Source organism: Nipponia nippon, unplaced genomic scaffold, assembly GCF_047370975.1.
Source record: "Nipponia nippon isolate SJK-2023a ecotype South Korea unplaced genomic scaffold, ASM4737097v1 scaffold_4, whole genome shotgun sequence".
In the NCBI taxonomy this organism is placed as follows: domain Eukaryota; kingdom Metazoa; phylum Chordata; class Aves; order Pelecaniformes; family Threskiornithidae; genus Nipponia; species Nipponia nippon.
The window spans coordinates 64793372-64813037 of NW_028262358.1; the positions used below are offsets into that span (position 1 = coordinate 64793372).

Genomic DNA, 19666 nt, shown 5'->3' on the forward strand with positions numbered 1-19666 from the left:
CTACAGGTCAGAGCCAGCTGCTTAAATGACCTTGGAGTGGCAAAAATAGCCGTTTTGATCATGCTAGAGGAGGTGTCTGAAATATACGAGCTCAGGCATCCCCTGTATGGTTCAGTATCTCTCTCTCCATTGACTGAAGAGAGAACTCAGACAACCAGCCTGTATTAGATATGTAGCTCTCAGGTGAATGCATCAGGGGACACATGTCCCACCAAAATGGTTAGGGGGCAGAAGAGATTGTGATAGGAGAAAAATTGCAAAATAAAACCTTTTATTTTAAATTTGCCTTTAGGAAAAATGGATTTTTCTCAACCATAACCCTATGTAATTTTTGGCACTGAACTTAGGATGCAACTAGTGAAAACAGGCCAAGCATATCACCAGAAAAAACTTCATTATTTAGCATTAACTGAGAAACATTACATTGGGCATATTTTTATATAAGCACAGAAGTTTTCCATTGTTGATTTCTTTAGAAAAGGGAGCCTCATTTCAATTAAAGAAAGGCCTGTATTAGAGCACACCAGCAGCTGCTAGTTAATCTTCATGTTCAGTTTCAGAGCAATCTCTGATAAGGAAGTAAAAACTCAAAAAAAAACTGGTTGCCAAGGGTAACTCTGCTTTTTGACAGTGGAATGCTTTAGTAATACCAAAGACCCCAGTGTGAAAATACAAAGGGACTCCAGTTTAAGAGACTGATTGATTGAAAGCCAGAAGGGCAACTTGTAGCCTTCAGTACCTAAATGAGGGCACTGATTTTTAACTTGAGTGATACCAGACAGTAACTGCTTGTTGTTCTCTGGCTTGAACTTTCACGTTTTGCTAAATGTGATAACTCTAGCAAATTGCATCCTGCAGCCTGGCATAAACGAATGTTCTGTATTTTCCTGTATGTTCCCCTGCAAAACAATTTCAGCCTCGGTAAATTAGATTGGCAACCAAACGATCATCTTAAGCTGCAGAGCGTGCAAGCTATCTGCCCTTTGATCTGGAGGGCTGTCTCTTCAGTGCAAGCCTGAATTGGCCCATTAGGCTTTGCACTTTTAAAGAATAATACAACTGAACTGGCTGGAAATTAAAAGTTTCCCAAGCAATTGTCTCAGGAAATAACAGAAATACTGTCTTCTCCCATATTCTGCTAAATTATTTCACATGTAAAATTATTTCATATATTATTTCATTCTGTGATCAAAGGTGAAACTACATATGACCACAGATTTTACTGTCACACCAAACTTTATATTTCTTAGTGGAACATATTCTTATTTTGCGGTAGTCTTCTTTCACTTCACTAGTATGCTTCTACAATAAGAATACTTAAACTATGCAGCTATTGCTGCATTATTTATTCCATACTTGGTATGCAAAAACGATCTACTTCATTTCTGTCATCAGCAAACTTGAGCATCTAGTTAATTTAATCCAGTTTCTTTGATTTTTCCTTTTTTAATTAAAACAATATCCATCCATTATGGCAATGTATTGACTACGCCAGCACATGGTTGGAAAATATGTATTTTATGTGATTTTCTGGTTAAATGAAAGTCAGAAGTTATGTAATTTCTAGTTACATACAAGCGTTAGATGACAGGAGCCTTAATTTACGAGATGACCAACAGTGAGCATGGAGAAGGGGAGGGTACAATTTCTGTGAAGTTCTCTGAGTTTCACCTCCCAATTCTGAGATTATTTATGGAGTGATCTGCAGGAGGGGATTGCTATTGATTAACCCTGTTTTGTCTTGTGCCATGTCTTTGTTTCTTCTTTCTCATCCTTAGATTTGTGTATGGTTTTAGAGTAAGCCTGTGATTAGGTAGTGTACTGAAAAGATAAGAAAACTGTCTAGGAATTGTCTGCAGTCAACTGATCAACACTTCTGATTCTAGCAGGCAATAAAATATTTCAGAGTAGAACCTGCCCTAGATGAGGGCATAAATCATCTTCTGTGCAAATACCAGAACAGCAAGTTCATAGGTAGTAAAATCTGACTTGATGGGGCTTGCACAGTGTGAGCTGAGTGTCTGGATGCATCACAGAACAGATCTACCTTGGTCCTACTAGCATCTTGGCATTGCTTCTTAAGATGAACTTTCTAATTCAGACAAGTCACAAGTAGCAGCATCTTAAGCAAATTTTCTATAAGGCCACATTTAATTGCTCCAATATCATTTAAATGGGGAAGAAATTTTACTTCCGATCTAACTTTAAAGTGTTTCTCTTCAGTACTGACCTCTCACTCTGCAACCCCAGCATTAGCTACTGGGGTTAGTTTTCAGAGAATGAATGATGTTATGATACCCTCTCCATCTCTGCTTCCACTTGCAATGCGCAGTAGTTGCAGCTATGTCCAGAGCATAGATTCATTGACCCACAGGGGTAAAATAGAAAGAAAGAACATTGGAAAGAACAGTGGAAAAATAGACAGACAATAGTCAGACAATACCACTGCACCATGTCCACACATGGCGTACGCGACATCAAAATCCACACAGATGACAACTGAACCAGAGGTAGATGGTGAATAGTTTCTCTTTGCACCAAGACTGAAGTGAAGTTTTACTTGGTATGAAAATAATTTACATCTTGGATCTAACTAAAATACACAAAAAGACCCCAAACCCAAAACACCCTAACCTGAGAAAACATAAGTATCTAAGCAAATTATTATAAGCTGCAGACTAATGATCTTCAGTTTCCTTTCTCCATCCCCTCATTTCAGTGACCTTTCCATTACTATCTCTTAAGTTGCTTGGACTGGAGCTGTGTTTTTCTGTTTTATGAAGTGCCAATTACAGTTTTAGTTTCTAGAGAATTAATACAGTATAATTTTAATACATTTTGCTCAAGTGACTTCAAAAGAACCATGTCATCTGAAAATGGCCCTTGTTGTGTGACTTCATGTGTGCTGTTGAGGGGTTTTGGAACCCTAAACAGGGTACCAGGATCTGGCTCGGGGTGAGAAAATATGGAAATCAGTATTAATGCAAGCATTACTTAACTGCACTTACTTTGTAAGCCACCTCATTTTTGTATGTTAACCCTGTACATACAAATTTTTAGAGGGTTATGAGCAATGGTTCCTGAGATTTGTTCTGCTGACTCAGGAGGCTGTGTCATGTCAAAATCATGACCCTTGTGCTTACTTTATCCCATGCTTTCCCTTCAACAAACTTAAGGTGCCAGAGCATCCAGGTTGGTGACTCCTGTAGAAGCTCAGTATCTGAATGCCTAAGGTCTTTCTCGTGTGTGTTCCCTTTTGGTAGTCCTTCACAGAAGTCAGCATTTCCTTGTCAGAAAACACGTTTCCTAACAGTCTACCCCAGTATGTGTAAAACAAGAAACGGACACATTGTAAATTATCACGTGCTCTGTCTTCGGGCAAAGCTGCACGTTCACTGCCAAGCAGGAGAAAAAGTCTAATGTTATTAAGCTACACGATTGAAGGGACATTTTGCAGTTATACAATAGCATTAAAACCTCTTCCATTGCCATCTCAAAGAAATAGATAGACATCACTCTGCATGAATGGTGATTTCATGAACAAAAGGGAGTACCTTTATTGACTTTATTATTTATACTATTCAAATTATATGTTCCTCTTGAATAAATATAAACTCTTTGTAGACTACCCATTTTGGCTTTAGATCTGAAACATATTTGGTTACATATTACTTTATTATGATATTGTTTTCACAAGAAGGTAAAGATGTTGCTGATTAATTGCTGATTAATTCCTCCTGGTGTGTGTCAACTGTGCTGAGAGTCTATGGCCGTACCGAATACCACAACCACTCTGCCAGTGTTTCTGCTGCTTAGGAGTGCAATGAGTGTATTGCCAGGAAGCGTAACTGAATGAAACATGTTTTTTCTTGACCTGAGCTTTTTATCAGCTTGCTCCTCAGGGTTATACTTTTTAACTGTTACTAAATGCCTTATCTTAGATCTTCAGACATACCTCAGGCAGAAACAATGTTTTATGAATATTTCTTTGAGGATTCTTTTGGATTTAGTTTAAACTACTGCATGCCTTTAAAGTCCAAAATTCTTTATGAGTGGCGGAGTTCCAGGCGATTAATTAGGAATAAGAACTTAGGAATGGACTTGATGGCGGAGAGAACAAGAAGCCCTAAACTCATCTCTAGTTCTCATTTTAAAATGTTGGTTATTGTGTTGTTTGATTTCTCTTTCCTAATTAAAATGTTTAAGTTGTTCTGAACACTGACATATAGAAATTCTGGATGTGCAGTGTAGTCATTAGCAGTAGTATGTGGGGACAGAAGGATTTGTGTGAATTTAGAGATACAGCCTCCTCTCCAAGCTAACAGCACAGCAACAGTAACTTTTACCTGAAAGTACGTATTCTTTTCAAATAAAAATTCTGCAGCTTGAAACAGAGGTGTGGTAATTACTTCTTAATGTGGTATACTAATAAAACTTTAATAAGAGCCTTCATTGAACAACACAGTCACTGAGTAAACAAATCCTTTCTTCTTTACACTAAGAACAGGAAATATCTGTGCTTTGAACAAGGTTTTCCGTTCATGTGGTAAGGACTTTTTCTCCACGGTGATGTTAGAATTTTTGTTCTGCATTTTAAAGTATACTCAAAACCAGTTAAACCCAAATGCCAAAAATATAGCTTAAATAAACAAACAAACAAACAAGTCAGCACTGTTATTTCAACTTGGGATTATGTCCTGTATTTGAATCTTTCTTTGGAAGAAAACCCCTCCACACATCTTAAGGACGAATCATGCAAATTTAAATGCCTTAAGTTGTATGGAATCTCTATTTTTGGTCTGGAAAATTTCCATTCTCCAAGAAAACCTTACCTAATCTCATTATGGGGTTTGGGGTGGGGATGGTTGCTGTTGCCTGGAACTTTTTCTCATCTCCATCTCTTTTGTATTAAAATGCGAGAAGCAAGATATGTCACTAACTACACAAGTTATATTTTCTTCCAACTGGAAGATGTGAAAAATATATATGAAAATAATTTAGATGAACATTTTTGTGTTTGAAGAACAATTCAAGTTAAGCAGTAATTCTCCCTGTTGTATGAAGATGACAATCAGTGAACCAGAAACAGCGGCTTAGCTCTGCCTCCTGCAATTCACTCACCATAACACACACCTTTTTAAGTAATCAGCACAGTATAAACTCAGAAGCACTTGGGACAGAGAGCAATTTAAAGGGCTTTGTTAGTAATGAAGACTGAATTTAGGATCTGGATTGTACAGTGAGAAAACCAGAAATGGACACTTAGCTGTGTACGTGCAACTGATACGGCTGATCTCAGGAAAGGTTATGGCAGCTAGTCCCTGTTAGACTGCAGCCGGTTGAGCATTGGAGGTATCTCTTTCAGCCCTAACTACTCTGTGGCATTAATTTAATGCTTTCTGACAGACGGGGTGGGGTGGGGGTGCTGGGAGGGTGGTCCCTGCCTGACCCCGGGATGCCTGAACTCTGGGCTGAAAGTCTGCAGCAGATTAGCGTCCCAGACGTGATGCTGGCCTAGGCAGGCTTTTCTCCTGACATGAGATGATAGCTATTATGTTGTTGGGGTTAAATCCTGGTCTGCCCTGGAGTCATGGACTTAAAATTTACCCCAGCTCAGAGGCACATTTCCAGCTCTTGGGTTTTTGCTCAGCACACCTCTGGGTTGTATGCAAGAAGCAATGTTAGGCAGAAAGCAAGTAGTGTTTTTCTTTCAGAACATTTATATGAAAATAAAACCATATTATTATTGATTTTTTTTCTGGAATACATGGAGTTTTTTGCTGAAAAAGACACAACTTTATTAAGCCAAGTATTCTAAGTATTTGCTTTTCTGAAGAAAAATTTAAAACCTCAAAAGAGATATTTTAGATAAATATTTGTTCATTCCACAAGTGCACTTCTGAAAAGCAAAAAAAAGGTAAAAAAAACCCTTGATGATTCCCGATAAGAAGGCATCATGCCTACCTTTGAAGAACTTTTCTGTTAGACAAATATTTCAATATGAGTACATGGTACACATTTGGGAAAGTACAAAGACCAGAGTAATGAGTAAGAAGATAACAGTTCTTCCTGAGGATGCGTATAGAAAGCAGAGATCCTATAGCTTGGCCTTCGGCTACAAAAATTCCCTCAAGTAAACTCAGTCAGTACTCAGTTTCACAACCATCACTTTTTGGTCTGAGTTAATCAGGGACAAGGCAAACTCATATAAATAAAATAACCGACCACAGGCTAGAAACTCTCTTAGATGCAGCAATGCCAGGACAAAATATTGTGTCAAATTTTTGCCCTCAATTTTGAGATGATAGAATAATGTTTTTTCCCTGTGTCACCACAGGCTACATACGAAAGGTGTTGTGTAAGTCTGTGGCCTTATTCAGAGTCATTTATATGGCAATATACCATCCCACAGCATCTTTCAAATGTAAGATTAAGTTGAAGCTACTTTTCCAGCTGGAAAAAATGAAATCATGTTTTTCACTGATATTTCAATGTTGAAGTATCACTTCACTGCAAAAAGATAAAAAACCCTGTTGCCATTTTCGTATATAAAAATAAATTCAGCATTTTGTTTTCTGAAGTTCAGTGGGCTATATTTTCTTACAGGGACACTATGGGGAGACTATGGGTATAGTTTACTAACTTTCATCATTCGTACAAGCAAGCATGCAAAACAAACCATAGCTGTTAACGTCAAAGAAAGCAAAGCAAATAAAAAGCGAGAAAACCAGGAATAAGCAAGAAAGACTTCCAGGTTTCTGCAGATATTTTTCCCTTGTAGGGAATTTAACTTCTTGGACCATTTGAGCTGTTTGCATTTTTATCCTATTTAATACATCGTACATTAGTGTCTTATCCCTGCTTATCAGCAGCTTGAGATGCAAGACTCTATTATGTTACAATTTTGGCTTGTTTTTTTAAGAAACAAAGACACGTGATGCATTCAGTTTGTGCAGTAGGTAAAGGGATAACAGGAAATACAGAAGGGAGGAAGAAAAATTGAAGCTGAGTAACCTGGCACTGGCAGATACAAACATTTTCTTTGTTCATGTGATGTCAGCCTGTTGACTAGTATAGAGCTTCTGTTAAATTAAGAGGTGGAAAGCACACATTCTATCTGTGTTAACTAACTTGATAATAAATTGAAAATTTGCTATATTCTTTGAAAGTCAGTATTTTGAGAAGTGCTAAGAGATACAATATGATGAAAGGAGCTCTGTAAAACCTCTCAACCTGCCCGGCAAGTACAGGTCATGCTAATCCAACACCATAACCATAACCCATACTTTTGGTTGCAGAAGGCAATGTCTTCATTTTGCATTTTAATGTAGTGTATTTTAAATACCTCTGTCTTTGGAAACCCTGATTTGTTGTGGTGGTGGATTATAGTACATCTACTATTTTTTATCTCTGTTAGTGGGAGGCAGACAGGTTCATATATGTCAATGTGCTCAGTTAGAAAGATCTTTCGCCCAAGCTTTCAGGAAAGGTAGAGAGGATGCAGGATGTAAGTCATCATGAAAAATAAAGCAAGAGCTTCTTTCTGTGGGTTTCATGAAAAGCAGGGGAGATCATGTCTTGTTGCACACACTTATTTTTTGCAGTCCCAAACGCTTTCAGCATTTAGGGCTTTTGTTATCTGAGCCTCTGGCAGTTAGGAAATGTCAAGCAGAAAATGCACTTTGCCTGCAGGGGAAGAAGTCACTGAGGTGCCCCAGTGATGCAGTATCTCTGCAGGCTTATTCACAACATGGCAAAGAGATGAACCCTGACAGCTGGGTCTTCCTTGCATGTCAGCAACAGTGAAAGTGCCATAGATGAGCTTCAAAGAATGAGGCAAACTGGGGAAAATAGGTAGTTATATGCATATTCCTTTTCAGTCTCCTTTCAGCCTCTTTCTTGACTCCCTTGGCTAACAAGAGGTGGGTAGGAATTAGCAAGAAAAGAGGAAGGAACTATGTTTCAAAGTCACAGGTTCCCTCATAATTATGGAAAAGAAATGGTGAATTCCCATTTCCACTGCAACTCATCTAAATTACTGAAGTCACCAGTGGCTCAAAGTATCATTTGAGAGTCCCCTTACACTGCGAGAACAGAGTAAACAAGACTATGTATAAATAAGAATCCAAATAAAAATGAATTGTTCACTAAAATCTGCAGTTTATTGACTATTATGTACTATGCCTACTTTTATAACATTTTTTCTGTATTTCACTCCTTTGCCTCAATTTACCACTGTAAATTATTATCTTTTCATAAGTATTCTAAAAGTTGCACTATTGCCAGAGACAAATTAACAAGACAGTCATGGTGACTTTTCAGGGTTGGTCCACTATTATTGTGACTGGAGACCTGCAAAAGTAGACTTTAGATTAGTTTAGCTTAGCTTTCAGTTGTGTGATTTGGTGATTAAACACTATCAAAGAACCAAAAACTTTATGCTTAAAAAATGTGAATAACTGGAAACTTTGAATGTGTGCATTAAACAGTCCATGTTTTAAAAACGAATGCCTGTAGTCAGGGATCAAGGCTGATAAAGGGCTGTTAACATAGGATTAACCTTGTAGGGGATGAGCCCTTTCAAATTGTGTTATCATTCATTGGGGCTGCAAGTACTCTGGAAACCAGGCCACCCTGATCTAGATATTTAATTGTAGATACCTGCTGTAGTGACTAATTTTACACCTGGGACTACTTATGTGCACATTTAAACGCATTAGTGATTTGCTGCATTTGGCCCCGTCTTTGAAAAACTCGGTCATTGTTCATGATTGTTTGTAAAGCTGGCCAGAAAAGAAGAATTTTGTTTATTTGGAAAAAAAAAAAAGAGGTTTTGGAATTTCTGTTCATCTTGGAGCAAACTAAGTTGTACAGATGCTCTTTGTGGAAAGTGAGGGAGGAAGAGAGAGGCAGCCTAAACAACCGACTTACTCTAAAAGCTAAAATAACAAATGGCTGAGTAACTGGGGCAGCACTCACCTGGGATATAGAATGGCATGTTTAAATCCCTGCTACAGTTAATCACTACAATGGAGAATAAAATAATATTTCTTAATTTTTTTCTGCTGAAGAACCTAAGATTTTTGTTAATAGATTTTTGACCACTCCTAATAGTTTCTTTTTTTCTCTATTTGTTTAAAAGGGGAGAGAGAAAGGTGGCACCTCTTTAACCAAGTTGTGATAAAATGTGTAAAAAGTGTAACTTCACTGCTGCTTTTCATTATTTATTCGTGCATCTGAAAAATATAAATTGTCCTACGAGATGCATCAGAAAGATGCTTCAGGGTTTGTTCTAGTTTTTTTTTTTTGTCTTTTCTTTGGTAAAGAAAGCTGAACAAACCTACTTTTTGAAGTGCTGTTATTGTTTAGGTAACCGACACTAAGAAAGCGATGGCAGGATGTGAGTTTCTAATTTTGGTGATGTCCCATTGTTTTGAGGGGAAGCTGGTTTTGAAGTAGGGATTGTAAGCACAGCAGGTGCTGGGATCTTGTAGCAGCAGGCAGAACTATCACATGATGGGACAAAAATACTCTTTTTTCTTGGTTAGATACAGGGATAATATTCCCATAACCGTTTCCCTGACTAACCTATACATTATGTGGAGCTTCTGAATTCTTGAGATATATACTGTCATTTAATGTAAAAGCTGCCATGATATGAGTGTGTTTTGGTTCTGCAGTATTTGGATAAATATGCAGGTATATGATGGAGCAGAGTGAAGAAGCAACATCAAGCTGAAATGGATTTCTGAATCTTTGTCAGTCAGTCTGATATATTTGGGAATAAATTCTTATCTGGTGGGAAAAATGGCTCTTATCTCCTTGTAAAATACCTTTTACTTCCATAGTACAGTAATTCGTGATGATGGTAGTGCTAACTGAAACAGGGATTACTGAGAACTGTACAGAAGATCTCTTGTGAAGTATTTCAGTCTTGCTATCAGAACAAAACTTCGGTGCATCCCTGTAAATTGACATCCTTCCATTGACTTCTAAGTGCAGTGAAGTGGGTGGTTTTGGGTTGTGCACTTCTTGGACAGACATGCAGGTATTCAGCAGCAGCTGGACTCCCAGAGAGCCCAACTTCAATGGTATTATGCAGATTCATATCAGTGAGGGTGGTCTTGATATGCACAGGCTCTGGTTGCTTCTTCCTGCCCTTCCTCTTTTGTAATTGCTTTAGTGGTTTGAACAAAGTGCAGGGAGATACATTTCTGGTAACAATATTGTGCTGACAATATTTTAGTAATGTAATAAACTGTTCTTGCTTACCCTTGTTCTGGTCCTCTGGTAGCTGGGGTTCATGTGCTTGCAAAACAAATGGATGCAAAGTTAGGATGTATGTACATTTTTTGCCTGTTTAAAATACCTTCTCTTTCCTAATATTAAAAGGCAATACTGCATGGCACCCTACATCTTAAAAGTTTCATTGCCAAAGCTTTACTTTTCTTGTGAAAACATGTTTATCATATTCAACTTGAAAGTAGATATGATAGAACGGGATGCAATCTTTGAAAGCAAAAGCAAGGGAAAAACTCATTTCATTTTAATACTGTTTCCTATATGCTGATATTTTGTGGAATATGATTTTTCTGAAAAGCAAAATATTTTTTTCAGAAGTATTCATGTTTGCCCCAGGGATGTCATCTCTGACAGAGAGGATTTAACATCATCCATCCAAATAGAGAGTGAACACTGTTACATGGGAATGAAATAATTTCAGCCTACCCTGAAGTTCGGTGGTCAAATTATACTGGGGGCACCCAGGCACCCCTGAGAGCCCTGCAGCTCATCACTGCCATAAACAAACTGGAGCACCCGACCTCTCAGGAATGACTTCATTTTAATAAAGTCTTTACAACTGAGCAGATTGTAAAATAATTCTAATTTCTTGTAGATGTCAAAAAAATGTGAAAGTCCATCTTGAGCTTCTGAGGAATGTGGGGTATACCTCCAGGCTCACCCTAGATGTACAGAATCTATGAGCAGCTCTAGTCTGAAATAGTACAAAAGAGGCAGAAACAGGGATGAAAAGTTCTGAGTAGCTCAGATACCAAGCTGGTTTAGCTGAACAGACTTTCAGCTGGTTTATATCCCCTTCATGCTGGAATGTGGCTAAACAAGACTGGGCAGGGAAAAAGACAAGTGACAGTGAAAGACTGGAGTGGGAGAAGAGGGAACAAGACAGATGGCAACAGAGGTTTCGTCAAGACACAGAATTTTCTTCCCGTCCCCCGTTGATGCACTTGGGCAACAACGTTTTTAATGCTTGGGGTTGCAGAGTGCTGAAGTAATATCTCAACCTAACTACAATCTAACGTCAAGTCTCCTCTTTTAAAAAAAATACACCATATCATTTTTAGTTCTGTCTGCATACCTGGATTGAAATAGTCACATTTGAGATGTGTTTTCTTTCTTTTTCTTTTTCATTTTAACATTGTCAGGTCGAACCATTGATCCAGAAAGGCCATGAGAATCTGGTGCACCATATCCTGCTCTACCAGTGCAGCAGCAATTTGAATGACAGTGTGCTGGACTACGGGCATGAGTGCTACCACCCCAACATGCCAGACTCTTTTCTTACTTGTGAGACGGTCATTTTTGCTTGGGCCATTGGAGGAGAGGTAGGATGAATGCCTGTCTAGCATGGTTCAGCAATGGGGCTTTAGGAGCGTGTGTATCATAATGAAGCTTCTTCCTAGTATATTAATGATTACTTAATCTCTCTGTTTTTAAGGGTTCACAATCACAATCCCTAAATTCCTCAGCAGTAAGTCCTCAACTTCTTGTTGGCCTTTTAAGTATGAAATGCAGTGAATATCCTGAGTGACAAGCTAAAAGTAATGAAAATAGTATAGAGAGAGTTGATGCCTTAGGGGAAGAAAAATGACCTGAAAGCATGGAAGTCCGTCACTGTATCAGCTTGGCCCTACCCAGCAATGACCAATATCTGTTACCTGTGGAGAATGACAGAAAGAAAAGCAGGTCTCTGTAAGTGACGGCATAAAAGACATCGAGGGAAGATTTTCCAAATGAAGTTAGACATGGATTTAATTCATTTTGTGCCTCACCAGGACCTGGTTACAGTGTTGCCCCATTCAGGCATATCATTCTGAAGTTTCCTACCCAGCCCAAAGAGACACCATTTCAGTGTAGGAGTGATCCTGTGTCAGTGCAGAGCCAGCACAAGGACCACTTTGCTCATGGCAATGGGGCATATCTACAGAAAACAGAGTCTCTGATGCCACGTTGACCCCAGGCTGTGTTTTCAGCTTATTTCATATGTTAATTTAGGCTGCAGTTAATGCTTTCAGCTGACATAAGGCAGCATTACTGCCAAAAGAATCCCACCCCTTCTTTACCCCCTTGATTCACTGTGTGCCCACACAAACAATGGTGTGGGGACAGAGAGGAACTGGGGTGAAGATTGTTTCTGGAGCCTTCCTTTGCCAGCCTGAAGTCCAAAACTGTCTTCAAGTGCTGCAGTGTGATGAAGCCAGAGCTGCTAGACGGACCCATCAAAAGAAGTTTAATCCACTATGAGCATTATCCCTGATGTATGCTTTGTGCATTTTCGCCATTAGCTATGCTCTGACCTAGTAGTTGTACTTTCAACTGTCTTAATCTAAGTGAAATAAAAAACTCTTATAAATAAGTTATCATTTGACAAGCACTATGGAGGATTTTGGAAGGATGATCCTGTTGTTAAAGATCTGTAGAGAGGAACCTGGCAGATCTGGGTTACATTCAGGTTTACTGGAGTACTCTTCACTTACTTCAGTTTACCCTTATGATAGAATGGAGGTGATAATATTTAATACTATATACTACGATTAATTCATTAATGTCCGTCAAGCATAAGAAAGTTGGGATCTCAAATTGCAGATTTCAGAAAGTTAGAATCTTAGCTGTACACTGTAAAATTATGCAGATTAATTCCTATAAAAGTGAATTTGGTAAATGAGTTCACCTAGAAGATACTGGTATTTCGGTTTGAGTCAGGAGTGAACTTTTGAAGTAAATCTCCTGGTTATCCCCACTTACCAAGCTTTGTTTATCATCACGAGTGGTTTGAGAATTTGCACAGCCCCCTTTGGGATGAAGGTAAACTGAACGTGCAGGGGTGAACCCAGCACCTCCCAGCAATAAATGGGGTTCAGTGCATGGGGTCTGACCAGAGCTTGTCCAAAGGAGCATCGTTTGGGGACAGTGGGTCGAGCACAAGCTGTTGCACTGTACAGAGCTATTTCTTTTGCACAACATGGCTTGCTAATGTAAATGTAAGAATGAGGATCATCTTTATTGTTCAAATCATTTTACTTAGAATGCAATGATTTGTGCAGGAAAAACAATTTAATTACGTACAACCTCAGTATTCCCTGGAAATTGCTGCTTTTAGAAACTGGAGACATTTAAAATGTAGAGTAACTTTTTCATAAGGGTTTTATTGTCTGACTAACTGCTTGATGATGCAATGTTTATACATTTAAGATGGAATTTTCCTTTTCCGCTCAAGTAATAAATACAGGATAAATAATCATAAGATCACAGGATAATGCAGGTTGGAAGGGACCTCAGGAAGTCTCTAGTCCAGCCTCCTACTCAAAGCAGGGTCAGCGATGAGGTCAGACCAGTTTGCTCAGGGCTTTATCCTCTAGCAAGCATAGGATCTACTATTTTATATTGACATAGTTATTTAGTGCATTTAGTATATAATAAATTTATTACGCCACAGTGCCATGTTCAGAAAGTTTTAGAAGTTACCTTTGTAAATTTTATCATTAATATGGTTGTATCATTGCAAAAAAAAAGTAGATGTATTTATAAAAAGAAATTAACTCTTAACCATGGCAAAAATACCTTAACTCTGTATGCGTGTGTTGATTTCCAGGGCTTCACCTACCCTCCTCACGTTGGCTTATCCATTGGCACAGCAGCTGACCCTCAGTTCGTTCTTATGGAGGTGCATTATGACAATCCATCGTACACAGAAGGTTTGTACCTTCACAGTCTTTAAAACATGCAAGATTGGAAAAAGTACTAGACACAAGTGCTTCTCGTTGCATTGCACAGCAAAGAGCAAATACAAAGCTAAGGCTTATTTTTCCCTGCTCAGTAGTTCCTGTTTCCCAGTGTTTTTCTCACTGCACTCAAATGCTTAACCTGAAGTTAGTGGGAGATTCATATATACAAAGAATTGTGGACCAGGTGAATACATCTCCTTTTATCACTACATTCTTTGTGTTATCTCTCTCTCCTTTCCTTTTACTGGAATATCCAATCAGACTGAGAGACAGCAGCACAGCACCCAGACTGTGAGACAGCAACACAGGGATGAGCCTTTTATTAAGTTTTTTTAGCATTTTTTTTAAGACGCCTACCTGAACTGTGGACAGTTTCTGAAAGTGAAGTATAGACTCAGGTCGATAGACCATTCACTGGGTAAAAGCGGGTTATCTTAAAAGATAAGCTTTTAATTTATAATGGTGTTTTTTAATCTTCTTTCTAAAATTCATTTATATTTAGAAGAAGCAAAAGGAAGAAACCAGGGAGGCCCAGAAAATCTAGGGAACTTTGAAGCTGACTTTTGGAAAGATACTTTTTTGTTCTTAAACAAAAGTTTATTGAGCCACTGTACCTGAGAATATTCTGGTGATTGCTATATATGAACTGAGTAGAATCTAGTGCAGCACAGTGTACTGGCCTTTCTTTATACCCCCATGTGTTTAAATAAAATCCTCTGTGTGGGTTATGGTGTTCTCTCTTGCTGCTATTCCCCCTTTTTTGTTGTTCTAGATGAACTATCTCAAAACTGTTTTATTTAATGACAGACTCTCGCCCTTCAACATGTGCATTTGCGTGGGACACAGTAAACTTCATTTGCATCCTTGATGTTGCATGCTTTCTCATCAAATATTACCTGAAAGCCTAAGAAAAACTGGTTTCGAATTGATCTTGTCCCCAAATTCACTATTTTATTTTAATCAACTCTGCTGTATGATACCGTTGGTTTAGTTCAAGTGGCACATACAAAATCTGGGAATCAATAATGTTTCATTTCTTTTTTAAGCAACAGGGACAATTTTGCCTTGTTGGGACAGTCCCAGGTGAACACAGGGTCTCACCAAGGACCTGGGAAAATTCAGACGTCGTAGGCAGAATGAGGTGTCTGTAATCCAGGTCATGTTTCTCTCCTCCCTGACAAAATACATGGTATAAGATCATTCCGGGAGTGGGAGGGAGTAGACCTGGGTGCTTTCACTGCTTTGGGTGGGGGCACACGAGTCCTCCTGACAGAGCACCCAGCCTGCCACTGGGTCACCTTTGTTTTCCCATTTGGGGATCTGCATTTTCCCAGCTTGAGTCTCGCAGTTAAAGGCTGCATTGTTAGCCTCACATTGTGATCTGGGGTAATGTTTTTCTAAGTGACTCAGATTGGTAGTCAGTGTTGGCTCCCAGTTAGACTCAAAACTGTTTGAAGTGCTCCTAACTTGGCTGGTTTTGAATGTTTCTGTTCATGAAATCCTTAACATTCACTTTTAATTGGAAAGGTGGCCTCTTTTGATATTGTTTATCAAAAACTCTTACATATCATAAAAATTTCTGGCATTTAAATGTTAACAACAAGCTTGAAGGGGAAATACCACAAAGGAAAAATTCAAGTTGATGAGATTGTACAAATAGCTTCAGAAAGGGAATGAGTATGGATTCCCAAACACATGAAAATTGGGACGTTGTGGGACAGCATATATTACCTGAAGTGTCATGATTTGTATATTGCAGAATGTCTCATAGTTGATTACCACTCTTAATTGGCTATGCATAGTTCATATCCTTTGTTCTTTAATAATTATATGCTACCCTCTCTTAGGTATTTTAGTGACTGGGTAACTTAGTCCCTGATCTGCCCCTCTGTCATTTGCCTATCTTAAAATAGCCTGCTGATTTCACGTTGATGTAAAATTTGGTTTCAGGCACTGCTATGTCTGTTATGTTTTTTAGAAGACCAATGTAGGTTACTAGGAAGCTTCTTACCTTCTCTGAGATACTTGGTAGGTTTTTTGCATTTTTAATTTTCATAGCTGAAATTTGAAAAGAGACAACAAAGAAGAATGTAAGAGATGAGCCAACAGAATGTAGGGCTTGTGCAACACAAATTAATCTTTGTTTTTTCCTTGTATCTTTCCTGATAGAAATGGCTAATACAAGAGAAATAATTATAAGCAGTTAGATGATAGAGGCAATATAAATTCTGAGTAGATACACAAACAAATGCATATGGCTAAACATTTAAATGAGTGAAATAAATAGATTCATATAATCTTGACTCTTACAGGAGTCAACCTTTTCACATCAGGCTTTGGTGCCTTAAACTACTTCTTGAAATCAAAAGAAGTCCTTGAGTGAGTGCAGCATTAAAATCCCATGTAGTTCTCTTGTCTACTTTACTCAGGGTGCTGGTATTATCGTCAAGGATAGGATTTAAGGAGTCATTTTTCATATGTTTAGTTGATGCTTTCTTAATTGGAGAGATTGCAATAAGGATGTATTTCGTCACCCGAGGTATGCTGTAATGTGACAGGCAAACGAAAATAAAGAAAAAAAATAATTAATGCTAGGGCTCAAGGTGAAGAAATAGATAAATTCACAAGTAGAAGACAACACACAGCTTGAAAACTTTAAAGGAAAAACCCACGACAACTTTAAGCTCTGTTTAAATATTTCATTTGAAAATCATACATGTCACCTTTTGAGGTCTTATTTCCTTGTGTTGTTTGCTCTGCCTGTGATCTGTCTTCTTTTCTCTGAGGTCCATGTTGGATAACTTAGCAGAAGGGACACAGGGGCTATGGGCAGCACGTATTCATCTGAAGCCCACAGATACCAACATACCATGTTTAACAACCCTCCTGTGGGCTGCCCCTATTTATTGCTTTCCGCATGGTTTGACTCATTTCCAGGTTATTGAAGTTGATTCCTTGATTTTCCTGTAAAAAACTTAGGACAAGCCTTGAAAAATGTGAAATAAATGGATTTTAATTTTTTTTTTTTTTTTTAATACTGATTTACAGCCACGGCTGACTGTGTTCTTTTGTTGCAGGTTTGATAGATAACTCTGGTCTGAGGCTAATTTATACTCCAGTTTTAAGGAAATATGATGCTGGGGTTATTGAAGCTGGTCTTTGGGTCAGCCTCTTCCACAATATCCCACCGGGCATGCCTGAATTTGTGTCAGAGGGTCACTGCACACTGGAATGTCTGGAAGAGGTATGTCTCCTGCCTGAATCCATTGGTTTTCATTCTTAGAAATAGTTTTGGACAGCCTCTTTAACTTCTTGGGAAGATTGATAGTTACCAGTTAAAGACATGTAAGCAAAGGCATCTGCTACATGCTGCCCTGCAGAACATTGAGTCTGTTTGATCTGGGTATTTGGGGTGCTCAGTATTCATGCTGCTTTACTGATATGAGTAATACTGGATGACACGGTGCTTGCGATTATTTAATAGTGTGTTCATATATAAGCATACATTGCTTTCCATGGCAAAGCTATTAATAGCCTGGAATAGCTAGCCCAGAAAAAATGTTGAGACACGTTAATTAAGATCTGTGCATGTGCAAAAGGTTCCTAATACTGAAGTGAAAGCCTAAAAGGTATTCTTAGACCAACCACAGAAACTAAAGACCTGAACAGGTTTTGTTGTATGGCCCAAAGTACAAAATTATGCATTCATTAAACACTTGGTTTCATTAAGATAATTTAAATTAATCTCTACAGATAATGGAAGCATTGTCTAAAATCTGTGATTAAGATATCATGGGAGATTCTCATGTACTTTGTCATTTACAGAGAAAGGCTGAACCAATGTCTGCTTTTTGTGATGTGATTTGGAGTGAAGGGCAAGTGAGATATGGAATTTAGGTTTGTTCTTGGTGGTGTTAAATGTTACATATTGTCATAGCATTATTTCAGCCTAAAAACACTTGAGTAATCTATTATCATGAGGTTTCTGACCTTAAGGCTGTACTTGAAAGGTATTGCGATAATAGATTATTTCTAGTTTGGGCTCTGAACAAGAATCAAAGTTTAGCATACCAGAAGTTCAGATCCATAGATCTCAGCTGGAATGGGAGTGATGTCAGATTTCTGTCAATTTGGAAATGTTCATTTTAAAATGTTTTTGACCTGGAAAAAGTTTCAGATGTAAACCTGCAGTATTTCGCTACCCGTTGACTTGAAGGTGGGAAGTAGAGAATATTATAATTACAGCGTCTTAATTTAAAGTGCTTCTCTTGGCACAATATTGATGATAACGTCATTCATAACTGCATAGAAATTCTTTGTGACAATAAACATCCACATTCAGCAGTATTGACCAACAGCAATGAAATAATTTGCACGTTTTAGTATAATAACCTTGAAAGTCTTAATCTATTGAGAATTATTGGCAGTCCAGTTGATTTTCATAAAAATTATGTGCATTAGGAGTCAAAACATGTTTTTATTTAAAAAAAAAATCACAGAAAAAAAATAACCCTTTTTATATATACAACCTTAATTTCACATACAGATTTGGTTTTGCTCTAGACTGCATTTTGCTGTAAACTGAGGGAAGGTAAAATGCATTTATTAATATATTTTCACTCTGTTTTGTACATTGCATTGCATTACATTACATTGCTTCTGGGCACACTGATGGTGTTGCTTTCCTCTGGCCAGGCTCTAGGTGCTGAGAGACCTGCTGGGATTCATGTGTTTGCGGTACTTCTTCATGCTCATCTTGCTGGCAGAGCTATCAGGATGCGCCACTTCCACAATGGCGAGGAGCAGAAGCTGCTTGCTTATGATGATGAGTTTGACTTCAACTTTCAGGAGTTTCAGTATCTGAAAGAAGAAAGAACCATCTTGCCGGTATGACACTCTTAATTCTTTCCCTGAAAGTGTTTAAGAGATCATGTGCCTAACATTTACTCACATTTAGGACTAATTTTGCTACAGAATTTCTTGACTGTTTTGTTCATTTTTCCACTTATTGCAGAGTGGCTAATGCATTAATGTTGCAGTGTCTCAGGAGCGTCCACCCAATTCACTACAGAACTGGCTTGGCCCATCAGTTCAAGCTATTCTTTGGGTGTGTTTGGTGTCCACAATTACTTGATTTGAACTTTACTGTTATAAATGTTTGAACAAAGCAGATTATAAAATCACACATGTGCCTGGTTGCGCAGCCTTTGTGCATCCAGCCAGCTGAAGAATAGAAACACCACCATGCGGCTTTACCGAACTGTTGGAACCAAGTAGGACATCCTGAGTATTTGCACACAGCAAGTATCCAGCCTTGCAAACATGTCTACAAATCAGCCAAGCCTTCTGTTTGTTTCACATTTTTATTTGTTGTTGGGAGTAAAACTGTGCTCATGTTACACATGAGGTTTCACTGAGTAAACAAAACCATTCGGAAGAAGAAATCATGCAATTCTATCTGCTGTTTTTGTGAGAACAATGTATCTTTTAGAAAAATCCCAACTGCAACTATATTATAAAGCAGTAGCTATCCATAGGCATTGCATGAAAAGAGTCTATATTTTTTTGGATGAGTCACTCATTTAAAAATTATTCACGCAGCCTTTGTTAGTTCCAGCTGGCATCTATTTTTGAAGCTTTGG

The 19666-nt window shown here is 38.2% G+C and overlaps 1 protein-coding gene across 1 annotated transcript in view; it reads left to right on the forward strand.

The window, feature by feature from the left end:
* Positions 1-19666, forward strand: part of MOXD1 (monooxygenase DBH like 1) — a 50911-nt gene that overhangs the window by 20198 nt on the left and 11047 nt on the right. The window contains exons 5-8 of the mRNA XM_087775663.1: positions 11445-11624; positions 13892-13994; positions 17102-17268; positions 18720-18911. Coding sequence (XP_087631789.1) covers positions 11445-11624; positions 13892-13994; positions 17102-17268; positions 18720-18911 — 642 coding nt within the window. The remainder of the gene's footprint in view (positions 1-11444; positions 11625-13891; positions 13995-17101; positions 17269-18719; positions 18912-19666) is intronic.